Consider the following 13,964-nt stretch of genomic DNA (forward strand, 5'->3'; position numbering starts at 1 on the left):
ATATTCTGTAATAATAATGCCATAAGCTCTTCCTAGGTGCCAGGTTCTCAGCTAAAGCACTCTACATATTAATTCTCTCACTTAATCAAAACATTAACACTGTGAATGTGTGCGTGTTTAGGGGAAATGGTGACTTCTAATAAATTTTGGCCTCATAGTAGCACGTTTCCTAAGGAAAAATTTGTTTTGGTCACATTCATGTAAACCTGAAGAAACGTGATCTCTGTTGTCTGCTTAGGAATTGTTGTTTTATGCCAGTGTTCCTCAAAGTGTGATTGGGGGGACACCTGGGCTCCCCTGAAACCTTTTCTGGTGACCCATAAATCAAAGTAACTTTAATGTTTCTAAATGTTATTTGATCTTTCATTTCCATTCTTCCATGAGTTTACAGTGGAGTTTTCCAAAGGATACAAAAGAGATGGGCAAGTATGATAAATGAGATATAAAAGCAGATATGAGAATCTGTTGTCCTCTGTCAAGTTTGACTTTAAAGAGATTTACAGAAAAAAAAATACCGGTGAAAGTAAAAATGCCATGTTTCTTACCGAATTATTTTCTTTTTGAAAATAGTTATTTTATTAACAATCATCATATATGTCAGACACAATGGATTTACTATTGTTGTTTAGTGCCGTCAAGTCATAGGCTACTCATAGCGACCCTATGAACGAAAGTCCTCAACACTTGCGTGACTTTCATCCTTTTTCCAGGTTCATAGGGTTTCCTGAGGCAAGCTATTACAGAAGTGGATGCCACTCCTGCTTCCAAGCTTATTTTAATTGAGGAGCTCCACCAAACACTGTCTACTATGGGTAACCATTATCACATTTGACACATCAGTGTCACAGTGTTCAGCTTCACAGCAACCACAAGTTACCTCTGTACAGCAAGTGGACACACCAGGGCTATACGAGCTAGGAGAATGTTTGACCAAAACCAAATAAACTAACAAATAAATACATTACTTTTTTTTTTAAATTCTCAGTTTTAACTTCTGATAGAAATAAAAATAGCTATGTTGAAGTTCTCTACAATTTTTAAAGTGTAAAAGGAGTTCAGAAGCCAAGTTTGAGAAATGAAATTTCTGGCTGAGGGTCTTTTCTTCTCCAAGGCTAATAATCTCTCTGTGGAGCAACCAAGAGTAGGTTGCTATTTCTGACTAGAATTCACTGGCTATCTCATGGGAGTTTCTTGCAATTGAAGGGGTGGCATTTAATAACTCTTTTTCATAATTTTATTTGTAGGATTCTAAAAGGTTTGAAGGCATTGACGTTGATTTTAAAGAATTGGCTTATGAAGCTCAGAAAACTCCAAATGTTGTGGAAGCAACCAACAAATCAGGCCTTTATGAAAAACTAGAAGATATTCAGAGCAGGTGACAGTTAACTTACTGGCCTTTTTATACTAGGGGGAACAAGAGTTCATTTTTATCCTTTGTCTTTATATAACTCCTTGAATAAGGGAGTAAGTATGGGTATCTGTGTGCGTTCACTGTGTGTTTGAGTATAAAAGGCATATGAAATATGCCTTAAGTAGGACATACATATATTCCACATATTTTGGGGTATATACGGCATATGGGATAAAAGATAGTTTAAAAAAACAGATACAAATATACGTCACTGCCAGAAATTTAAGATGGATTCAGAAAAGGACATGGAATGAGGGGTATTGTTACTCATATAATATTAGTCTTGGCTGAAAGCAGAGAATACCAGAAAGATATTTGCCTGTGTTGTATTAATTACGTAAAAACATTTGACAGTATGGATCATGACACAGTATGAGGAACTTTGTGAAGCACAGGAATCGCAGAATGCCTAATTATGCTCATGCAGAACCTGTGTATATACCAAGAGTTAGTCACTGAAAAGAGCAAAGTAGTGCAGCAGGTTAACTTCAGAAAAAATGTGTGTCAGGATGGTAGCCTTTCACCATACTTAATCAACCTGTCTGCTGAGCAAATGCTTGGAAAAGCTGGGACCTTAAGAAGAGAACATGGCATCTGATTTGGAAGAAGGCTCATCAGCAACCTCCTGTATACAGAAGGCATAGTTTTGCTTGCGGAAACAAAGAGGTCTTGAGACACTTAATGATGAAGATCAACAGTTACAACCTTCATTATAAATTACACCTCAATATAAAGAAAATTAAAATCCACAAAACTGAGCCCATAGGCAACATGATGATGAATATTAAAAAAATCTTGATGTTAAGGATTTCATTTTCTTTAAATCCATAATCAACACCCATGAAAGCTGCAGCCAAGATGTATTGCACTGGGATAAATCTCCTTCAAAAGACCTCTTTAAAGAAGCCGCCTTGAGGGCTAAAGTGTGCCAAGCCATAGTATTTTCAATTATTTCATCTGCATATTGGAAGTTTGACTGTGAATATGGAAGTCTGAGGAATAAATTCTGCTTTTGAATTATAACACTGGTGAAGAATAGGAAATGTAACATGAGCTGTCAGAACAAACAAATCTGTGTTCGAAGAAGTACAGCCAAAATGCTCCTTGGAATTAAGGATTTTGAGACTTCCTCTCGAGTACTTTGGACATATTAGCAGGAGGCACCTGTCCCTGGAGAAAGATTTTGTGCTTAGTAAAGTAGAGTCAGTGAAAAAGAGAAAGATGCTCAAGGAGAAATATTGACACATTGGCCGAAGCAACTGTGATGATGACTCAGGACCAGAAGGTGTTTTGTTCTGTTGTGCTGAAGGTTACTTTGAGTCGGAACCAATTCAGTGACACCTAACAATGTCAACATTCAAGGTGTATAAACACCTTCATGTATATGAATGCCAGGGGGTCGTGAAAAGGCAAGAACTCAGCTACTAAAGGTTGGCAATCCTAGTCTATTCAGAGTCACCTGGCAAGAAAGACCACTTCCAATCACAGCCATTGAAAACCCCAGAGAATACAACTCTGTGATATAAAGGGAGTTGCCATGAGTCAGAATTGTCATGGGGGCAGCAGGTAACTGGTGTGTTGGTGCACAGGCTTCAGTGTGCATGCCTGCACACGTCCCCAAGGGCTCCTTGGGCTGATTTCTGCACATGATCTGTATACTGCCTGTATCTGCATTTGGGCATTGCATATGTCCCTATGGGTGACGGCATACTGAGGACACCCTGTGCTCTATGCCCGTAGGCTGTGCCTGTGTGAGAAGGCCCTGGCAGAGTACCTAGACACCAAGAGGCTTGCCTTCCCTCGGTTTTATTTTCTGTCCTCTTCAGATCTGTTAGACATCCTTTCCAATGGTACGGCTCCACTGCAGGTAAGATGGGAAAGTGCTGGCAGAAAGTTACAGAAGGCCTGAAGAGCTCTCGGTGGGAGGGATTCTCAAGTTCACCTTTATGGCTTCCTTTTCTGGCAATATGTGTGTTTTATGCCTGTGTTGCCATTCCAGACCTCAGTCATTTCTTTGTCCCCACTGTTACTGTTGCCCAGGACACCCTCCAGCCTACTCAAGGGTGTTATGACTAAGGTAGATTTGGATAAACTTTCAGGATGCCTGGGGGAGAGGAGCGGCCTAAGCTTTTGCAAGGAACACAGTTGGCTCTGTCTAGCTTCCCTTTTAATACTACTGCCTAGGACTCCAGCATAGTGAGAGAAGCCCAGCCACGTGTCATGTGAAGGGGAAGCTTTGAGGATAGCAAAGATGGACGAGGCAGAGCCCTCGCAAGGAGTATAATCCGATAGGCATCTGGAAACCTCGTCTGTAGTGTGTTGTACTGCTCACTCAAGAAATACAAAGCACTGCCTGGCCTCCTAACCCTTCTAGCAGTCCCAGTGGGAGAGTGGTTAAGTGCTTAGTCACTAACCAAAGGGTCTGTGGTTCAAACTCACTTCCAGCTCTATAGAAGAAAGTCTGCTTACATAAAGATTTACAGCCTTGGAAACACTGCAGGGACAGTTGTGCTCAGTCCCATAGGATCCCTGTGAGTTGGAATTCACTCAGTGGTGATGCATTTCGCATCCCCACACACACTCCTCCCACATCCAGCATTTCTTCTTGGATTGGCCCTTGATTTGGTCCACCACATCAAAGAGGTTCTGATAACTGGGGTCAATTGTTTTCACGGACCACCAACAATGCTCTTCTTCATTTTCTAAAATGCATTCTTGGTTTGCCAGTCTAGCCCCTGCTGGATTGTACAGCACTGTGCAAGATTGTCATTTGATAGGCACCTAAGAAGTACTAATAAAGACCCCTCTAGACATTGTCCCCAGTTCTCTTGCATACCTACCTTCATAGGTTCAACGCCACCTTTCCAAACTCTTTGACAACATGGCCAAGATGGAGTTTCAATTAGATGACAGTAAGGAACCAACCAAGATAAGCCTTGGCATGTACAGCAAAGAAGAGGAGTACGTGGCCTTCAGTGAGCCTTGTGACTGCAGCGGGCAGGTAACAAAGCCCTTTAGCCCGCCCTCCTTACACCATCATCTCTCAAAGTGTCTCTGTTAAGAATCACCATGAACCTTGGGGATGGTCCTCCTCACCATAGGTCAGAACTGCTCTTCCTGCCCTGACCTTTGCATTTACTTGACCTGAAGCAGCTTCGAAGCAAACTCTAGTGATGTGGGCTGTCTTGCATGTTTTCCTGTCCCTGGGAAGGACACATGTCAGCATTCCTATCTCTTCCCAAAGCACAGATCTGTGCAGAAAGGAATAAAATGCATATGCACAACTACTCCAGTCAACAAGGAGAGGGTTTGGAAATTATTAACAGGACCAGGAGACTTTAACATGACAGCCCTTCAAGCACACCATGGGGGATTTTGGAACATTGACAGGTTCCTTGGGAGAAAATGTCCTTTGAAATTACCTGCTTTCTGAGATATTCCCTCTGTGTACAAATATACCTCAGAGTCAACTATATCCTCCTCCCAGCCTTTTCCTTAGAAAACCAGCTATCACATTGTTTTAAGTTCTAACACCTACAAATCTCTCATGATAAGGTAACACAGATCCCGGGAATATTCTTTCCCCATAACTCTTTCCCATCTCCACTGAGTAAAAGTCTTCTCATGCTCATTGACCTAAATGATCCCTCTAAGCATGGTCCCCTAGGATTCTCATCTAAGAGTCTCTTTAACACCTGGAGAAAAGACTTTTACAGGATTCCATCTTAATCCACATGTATTTTGCAAAGTAATTCTAGTGTCAGAAAATAATCAGAAGTTCCATTATATGACATTGATCCTGGGACATAATTTGGGATGTATTCTTTTCTGTAAAGCAATTAAGCCTGCTTCTAGGAGAGGCTGTTCCTTGGAGAAGGACATCACACTTGGGAAGGTGGAGGGACAGTGAGGAAAGGAAGACCCTCAGCAAGATGGGTTTACACAGGGACTGAAGCAATGGTCTTTGGCGTGTCAGAGATTGTGGGGATGGCACGGGATAGGATAGTGTCTAGATAGATTGTCTATAGGGTTGCTAAGAGTCAACTTGATGACACCTAACAACAACAACAACAACCCTATGGTCAGAATGAACAAGAAGGTCATGTGAATCCACAGACTTATTTACAAATAGCAACTCAAATTCAGATTTCCTGTAAGAGCTCTGCGTAGCAGTCTCCCTCCCACCCTACTACTCTGTCCTCTGTTTTCCAAGTGGACACATCAATCTATTGTAATTAAAAGTAGTTATCACATATTACCATCCTCAATTATACAAACAATATGTCTTGCTGTGTCTTGTAGAGCCATGGTTTGAGTTCATTCTCTTCACTCTTTCAGATTGAGGGGAGGGTGTAAGTGGAAAGAGCCTTATTGATCAAATCTTCTCAGGTGCCAGTGTCTAACCCAGATTCTTCTTTTAGGTGGAGATATGGCTGAACCATGTGCTCACTCACATGAAGGCCACTGTGAGGCATGAAATGACAGAAGGTGTAATGGCCTATGAAGAAAAACCGAGGGAGCAGTGGCTCTTCGACTATCCAGCACAGGTAAAAGGAAAGGAAATAAAAGGAAAATTCATAAGTGGCAATTATAGAAACTAAAAAGAAGCTTAGTAGAACATAAGAGTAAAAATGCCAAATGCTACTAATAGGTCAAGCAAAATAGAGAGGCTGAAGAATGGCCATGGAAAGGGAGTTGGTAGATCAATAGGAAAGGGATCACAGTGCAGGGAGCTGGATGAAATGAAGGTGGGAAAATACTGATAATGAGTGTAGACATAACAGTTTCAAGGCTGTGAGGAACAGAAGAGAAATAGGCCAGCACAAAAGAGGGAAAGGACTGTTTTTTAACAGCAGAGTTGAACTATTCCATCAAGCCACTTTAAACAAGGCCACCAATGTACTCTTTGTGACATGCAATGCATATAAAGTCAAAGATAAAAAGGAATCAATTAGGGAATGATATTTTTTTACACCATCATTCCCTATTTCACAAAAGAAATAATTCCTATCAAGATTCCCTGTTATCTTTATCAAAACTTTAAGGTTATGAAAATTTGTTAACTCTTAGAATTGCAACAGCACATAACAACACTATTACAACATCTATCAACTACACCAGCATCATACAAACCAAATAAGATATTAATGTCGTTACTTATTACTAATATATACATATCAATTTCCACCATAATTGCTCAGTTAGGAGGTTTCCTGTAGCAAGATCTCTAGAAAAACAGAAGAACTATTTATCATATTTATTTATATTTATTTCCGTTTATCTCATCTCTGAAAAATGCAAACCACATTGACCACATTGAAGTTTGGTGTTGTTGCCTTTAGCTTCAGGGATAGACATATTAAAGTTATTGCTTTTTAGAAAGGAAGCTGTGCTATGATATTGTGGACAGGAAAATATATACCACAGATGGTCAGCACTAACTCAATGAGCATGGACCACACGTGGTGCCCGAGGAGCAGAGCAAAGACTATTGAGATGCTTGGTAAATAACTCCGTCAGTTATCCTCCCAAGCACAGGAAAGATACAGCCTCTGGGAAATAAAAACCTAATGATCAGTGCAGATGCTTCTAGAATCTGCTTGTTCTCAATCAAATTATATCTTTTCCAACAGCAGAAACTACTTTCCCCACTTGTGCTGTAACAGCTTCACATTCCCAGAGATTTAAAGTTCTTAGTTCATTTAGTAGATGCTGGGGGGAGAGAGAGGGCAGAGAGTTGCATCATCCTTGAGATCACATCCTGGGTTATTTCTGAGACGTAAGTAGACTGCCTGGAAACAGGTCAGGTAACAGTTACTTACCCAGTAATTCTTGATGCCATAGGTGGCCTTGACTTGTACACAGATCTGGTGGACAACAGAGGTGGGCATTGCATTTGCCAGGTTGGAGGAAGGCTATGAGAATGCCATGAAGGACTACTACAAGAAACAAGTGGCCCAGCTCAAAACCCTCATCACGATGCTGATTGGCCAGCTCTCCAAGGGGGACCGGCAGAAGATTATGACCATATGCACCATTGATGTACATGCCCGTGACGTGGTGGCCAAGATGATTGCTCAGAAGGTGGGTTCCAGGCACTCAGGGGTGTCCTCCTTGGTGAGCAACTACATTGGACATATGGAGTTAAGGAGAAACTGACATACAGGCAAAACGTGTGTTCCAGAGTCTGCATGGCATGAGCCAGAGAACTTAGGAAGGATTCTTTTTATAGACTGCGATTTTAGTGAAAGTTTGCAGAAATGATGGGTTTTCATTCATTCATTGATACGCATTTTCCTCTCTTCCTGTTGCCCAGATCACTTTGTAATACATGTCTTGTTCCAGATTGTTAATTTTCCTATATATATAATGCATGCCTAATCATCCATTCCTTTCAAGTAGTTCTTCCTTTCACCTATCCCAATGTGATGTTCATTATCAATTCATTCTTTTCCTGCTCTCCCTTCCTCCATATCCATCCTGAATCTCTGTATGCAGATGATATAATAGTGTACTTAGAAAAAGATTCAGTATGTTTTAAAACTGTTGGACATAAACAACCATTCAGAAAAGTACAGGATATATAAGATTGACATGCAAAAATCAGTTGAATTTCTCTACAATAGCAAAGAGAATACAGAAAAAAGAAGAAAAGTACTCTCAACTACAGTATCTAATCATAGGATTAAATGGTTATAAAAGTTGAGGGGAATCTTTTGGTGGCTGCTCCCACTTTTTTTTGGGGTGGTTTGTTTTTTTAAAAAATTTTATTTTATACACGTTTACATACAAACCACAATGGAATGGATTGAGAATTTATGGTAAATTCACACAATGGAATACTATGCAGCACACAGGAGCAATGATTTTATAAATTACAATCTAAATTATCGAACAATATTGATACCACATGCAAGCAAGATTCTGCTGAAGATTATCCAAAAACGACGGAAACAGCACATCAACAGAGAACGGCCAGAAGTGCAGACTGAGTTTAGAAGGGTTTGTGCTTCTAGGGATATTGTAGCTAATGTTAGATGGATCTTAGCTGAAAGCAGGGAATACCAGAGGAATGTCTTTGTTTCATTGATTATGCAAAGGCGTTTGACTGTGTGGATCACAACCAACTGTGGCTGACTCAGAACACTTGATCGTGCTAATGCAAAAATCTATACTTGGACCAGGAGGCAGTTGTCAGAATAGAGCAAGGAAACACTGCGTGGTTCAAAATTGAGAAGAGTGTATGCCAGGGATGTGTCCTATCTCTCTACCTTTTCAACTTATATGCAGAACATATTATCTGGAAGGCTGGGCTGTAGGAGGAGAAATGTGGCATCAGGATTGGTGGAAAATTCATCAACAATCTGCGTTATGCAGATGACACAACCCTTCTTGCTGAAACTGAGGAAGACCTGAAGTGCTTGCTGCAGAAGGTCAAGGACTGCAGCCTTCAATATGGATTGAGACTCAATATCAAGAAAACAAAGATTCTCACCACTGAACCAATTGGCAGCATCAGAATGGATGGTAAAGAGATTGAGATTGTTAACAGCTTTAGTTTGCTTGGCTCCACAGTCAACACTCTTGGCACCAGCAGCCAGGAAATTAAAAGACGTATGGTGAAGGGAAAGTCTGCTGTTAGGGACCTCTCAAAGTGCTGAAGAGCAATGGTATCACTCTGGAGACTAAGGTGCACCCGGAACAGACCATGGTCTTTGCAATTACTTGCTATGCATCAGAAAGCTGGACAATAACTAGGGAGGATAGGAGAATTGATGCCTTTGAACTGTGGTTTTGGAGGAGAGTATTGAATATACTATGGACTGCTAAGAAAACAAACAGGTTCATCCTAGAGAAGGTTAAATCAGGCTGCTCCTTGGAGGCAAGGATTCTGAGGCTTCATCTGACATACGTTGGACATGTTGCAAGGAGGGACCAGTCCTTGAAGAAGGACATCATGCTTGGGAGGCTGGAGGGACAGCACAGGACAGGAAGACCCTCTGTAAGATAGACTGATTCAGTGACTGGGGAGATCAGGGTGGGTGAGTCAGAGACAATGAGATCAGCACAGGATAGAGCAGGGTTTAGGGCTGTTGTACATAGAGTCACTATGAGTCAAAGGCAACTTGATGGCACATAACAACAACAACAACTTTACATGGGAGGGACTGGAGAACATTATGCTCCTACCTTTTAAAGCCTGCAGTGAACCCATCAGAGCAGCTTGTGCTTTTTAGCTGTACTGGCCAGAGGTGTGGTACTCTTGACTGTTAGACCACAGCCAAACCAGCCAAAGCCCTGCTTAGCTTGCAGTCAAGGGACCATCTGTTTACCAGTGTGGTTTACTCACTTACCCGAAACTTCCCCTTTAGGTTGACAATGCCCAGGCCTTCCTGTGGCTGTCCCAGCTGCGCCATCGGTGGGACGACGAGGCCAAACACTGCTTTGCCAACATCTGTGATGCCCAGTTCCTGTATTCCTATGAGTACCTGGGAAACACCCCTCGCCTGGTGATTACGCCTTTGACTGACAGGTGAGTTTTTGTAGCTACCACTGACAGAGAACCTACTGCAGTCTGGTGCACGCAATCCAGGATCAAGGCCTTCTTCACTGTCCACTGAGCTATAGGCAAGAGCAGGCTCTTGACAGAGCAGTTGTAAAAAAAATCGAACTGTTGTAGATCAAAACCCTCTGCAGCGTCCCAAGGAGAAGCACACCTGAGACCAAACTAGTGCACCAGGGCTTTTGAGGAATTGCTAGGCAGTATCCTATAGCATTTAAGAACATGGGTTTTGCAGTTAACACAGGATTTAATCCTATCTCTAACACATAAAAGCTGTTTGACATTGAGAAATTGACCTCTGTAACTGTTAATTTCCTCTTCTCTGTAATGATATAGTTACTCATGCATCAGATTTTTAATATTAAAGACAGTAATGCTTGTCAAGAGTTTAGTGTATAGCACATTCTCAGTAAATGATGTTATTATTTTTACCAATCAATTATTGATCTGTTGGAATACTAACACATAGAGTGTAAATAAGATAGTTATACTATGAATTGGCTGACCATTTATAAAGAGACAGTGTTTGTCAGGAAGGTCTGGTGGCCTAGTGGTAAGAATCTTCACTTCCATCCCAAAGACAGGAGATTCAAGTCCACCAACTGTTCCATGGGAGAAAGATGAGCAATCTCCTCCCATGAAATTCCTCCCTCTGTAAACCTGCTGGAGGGCCAGCTATGGGTCAGTCTGACTCAGTGGCACACAACAACAACAACAACAATCTTTGTCATTCATGTTCATTTATTCATTAATGAATTGTGGCAGACTGGCCTGGTCAGTGGGATTGCAAAGATGACCAAAACATTTCCTCCTTCCTCCTCTTAAGGTACAAGTCAAGAGAATAAAATAAGACACATATAGATCAGGATTTAAATGCAAGAGAAGAAAGTACAATACTGTGGTATGAAGTAGTAAAAGTTGTTGCTATGTGCTGTTAAGTCGCCTGCAACTCATAGCGAACCTATGTACAACAGCCCTAAACCCTGCTCTATCCTTTGCCAATCATATTGTCTCTGACACACTTACCCCGATTATCCCAGTCACTGAATCAATCCATCTCATTGACGGTCTTCCTCTCTTTTGTTGTCCCTCCACCTCCCAAGCATGACGTTCCTCTCCAAGGACTGGTCCCACTGTGCAACATGTCCAAAGTCATGATGAAGCTTCAGAATCCTTGCCTCCAAGGTGCAGTCTGATCTCACCCTTTCTAGCATGAACCTGTTTGTTCTCCTAGAAGTCAATGATATATTCAACACTTCTCCAGCACCACAGCTCAAAGGCATAAATTCTCCTTCTTTCATCCTTAGTCATTGTCCAGCTCTCCAATGCATAGAAAGCAGGACTGAGCAACTAGGAAGAAGGATTTGCCATCTACTTCTGAAATAGAAGTCCTTCGAAAATGCTTTGTATCATACAGTTAGACTAGCAGATAAGGCAACTGAGGCTGAGCCCTCAAGTATGGAAACACAAAAGAGGAGAAATAGTTGTAAATAGACACTAGTGATTGGAACATGGAATATGAAAACCGTGAATGTAGGAAAATTGGATATTGTTAAGAAAGAAATGGAATGGATAAATATGGACATACTAGGTATTGGCAAAATGAGATTGACTGGCATGAAACATGTTGAGTCAGACAATCATATGCTGGAGAGGAAAAGCTGAGGAAAAATGGGGCTGCTTTCATAGTTAAAAAAGTCATTTCTAGATCCGTCTTGAAATATAATGTTGTGAGTGACAGGATAATATCCATATGCATACAAGGAAGCCCAGTGAATACCACTATCATTCAGATATATGCACCAACATCCAGAGCCAAAGAAGGGGAAATAGAAGATTTCAATCAACTTTTGTAGTCAGAGATCGATCGAACATGCAATCAAGATGCATTAATAATAATGGGTGATCACAATGCAAAAGTTGGGAACAGAGAAGGATCTGTAGTTGGGAAACATGGACTTGGTGACAGAAATGAAGCTGGAGATAGAACAAGAGAATTTTGCACAATCAACAACTTACTCATTGCAAATACGTTTTATATGAAATGTAAGTGCAGGCTATACACATGGATTTCACCTGATAGTATGCATAGGAATCAGATCAATGACATCTGTGAAAATAATCACTGGAGAAGCTCAATATCAGTTGTGAAAACTAGGCCATGTGCTGATTGTGGAACAGACCACCAGCTACTCATATGTAAGTTCAAGCTGAAGCTAAAGGAAATGAAATAAAATCCCCAGGAAGTAGTATATAAAAACATGTATTATAAATCTGCAGGGAGGGAGAATCAGCAGTGAGTCTTATGAGCACAGAGGGCCCATGTCCAGTGGGAGGAAAGGAGCTGGGAGAGCTTCAAGGGAGAAGTGATGTCTGATCTGGACCTTGAAGATTGTGTAGGATCCTAGGGAGATTTTAGGGTAGCTATTAGGGTGTCCATGCATTGTACAGAAATCTCTGTGTGTTACTTTTTCTACTGAAGATAATTCATTAAAGTGACCCAGCAGCCTCAGAAGTTCAACACTACTGAAGAGCCTTTATGGCAGCTAGACTTCTGTGAACAAAACATGAACTTGGAAAGACTCACCGTATGTACCTGGAAGATAGAGTACATTCTTTTGGCATTGGGAGAGGTGGTTATTGTTAGCTACCATTGACTTAGTGATGGATTCATAGTGATCCAATTGACAAGACAGCATAACTCTGCCAAATCCTGCATCATGTCCATGTTCAGGACCAAACCATAGTGGTTTATATTGGTTGATTTTTGAAAGTAGATCATCTCCAGGCCTTTATTCCTGGTCTATCTTAGTCTAGAAGTGCTACTGAAACCTGTTCAACATTATAGTGGCATATAATTCACTAACAGGCTGATGGTAGCTGCACATGAGATGCATTGGCCAGGAATCGAACCTGAGTCGCCCTTAAAGAAAGAGTGAGTTCTACCATTGAATCACCTGTACCTCATCAGGAGAGGAGTGCATGTGTTAGGTGCTGCTGTGTTTAATCTATGACTCATAGTGACCCTACGGCCAATAGATCTGAGCCCTGCCCTATTCTGTGCCGTCTTCATCCTCCTTGCTATACTTGAACCTGTTGTTACAGTGGCTGTTTCAGTCCATCTTGATGAGTGTCTTCTCTTCTCCTCTTTTGTTAATCCTCCATCTTTCCAAACATAGTATCTCCCCCCGCCCACCCCAAGGACTAGCTCCTTCTAACCACATGCCCCAAATATGTGACCTGAAGTTTCACTATCCTTGCCTCGAAGGAGCACCCTGGTTGCACTAAAGATGCATTTGTTCTTGTGGAAGTCCATGGGATAGTCAGTATTCAGCACTCTTCTCCAATATCACAGCCAAAAGGAATAAATTGTTCCGTCATCTTTCATCATCATCCAACTTTCAGATGGATAGCAAGTAATTGAAAAGACTATGACTTGGCTCAATTGCACCTTACTCTTTAGACTATCATCAGTATTTTTTAGCACTTTGGCTAGGTCTTTGACTGCAGATTTTGCTAGTGCAACATAGCTTTGGATTTGTTGACTTCTTATACTAAGGCTGTTGATTGTAGAGCTAAGTAAGATGAAATCATTTTTAGCTCTTCTCCATCGATCCTGATGTTGCCTATTGACCCAGTGGTGAGGATTTTTCTTTTCTTGAGATGTAATCCATATTGAAGGCTGTAATCTTTTATCTTCTGCAGCAACATATCAAGTTCTCCTCCCTTTCACCAAGCAAGGTTGTGTCATCTGCATAACACAAGTTGTTAGAGAGTCAGGAGAGGTAGCAGTCCATAAAACTGGGATCATTAGTAGGAGTCAGGCCGTAGAGTAGGGAGAGTATATTTCCTACTCATTAGGTAATTCTTTTTTATTATTATTAAATTTTATTAGTATTAATGAACATTTACAGGGATTTTGGGTTTTCATTCCTTCATTGCTGTACCATTCTCTCTAACCTCTTCCCCAGTTTGTTCTTCTTCCCCCGC

At 41.2% G+C, this 13,964-nt stretch overlaps 1 protein-coding gene across 1 annotated transcript in view; it reads left to right on the plus strand.

Moving 5' to 3' along the window:
* Positions 1-13,964, plus strand: part of DNAH9 (dynein, axonemal, heavy chain 9) — a 623,295-nt gene that overhangs the window by 140,384 nt on the left and 468,947 nt on the right. The window contains 6 exon segments of the mRNA XM_006898570.1: positions 1,245-1,375; positions 3,152-3,278; positions 4,260-4,412; positions 5,833-5,958; positions 7,256-7,495; positions 9,784-9,944. Of these exon segments, the coding sequence (XP_006898632.1) occupies positions 1,245-1,375; positions 3,152-3,278; positions 4,260-4,412; positions 5,833-5,958; positions 7,256-7,495; positions 9,784-9,944 (938 nt within the window).

This window comes from Elephantulus edwardii, unplaced genomic scaffold (assembly GCF_000299155.1).
Source record: "Elephantulus edwardii isolate Elephantulus edwardi_28Jun2011 unplaced genomic scaffold, EleEdw1.0 scaffold00233, whole genome shotgun sequence".
Classification (NCBI taxonomy): Eukaryota; Metazoa; Chordata; class Mammalia; order Macroscelidea; family Macroscelididae; genus Elephantulus; species Elephantulus edwardii.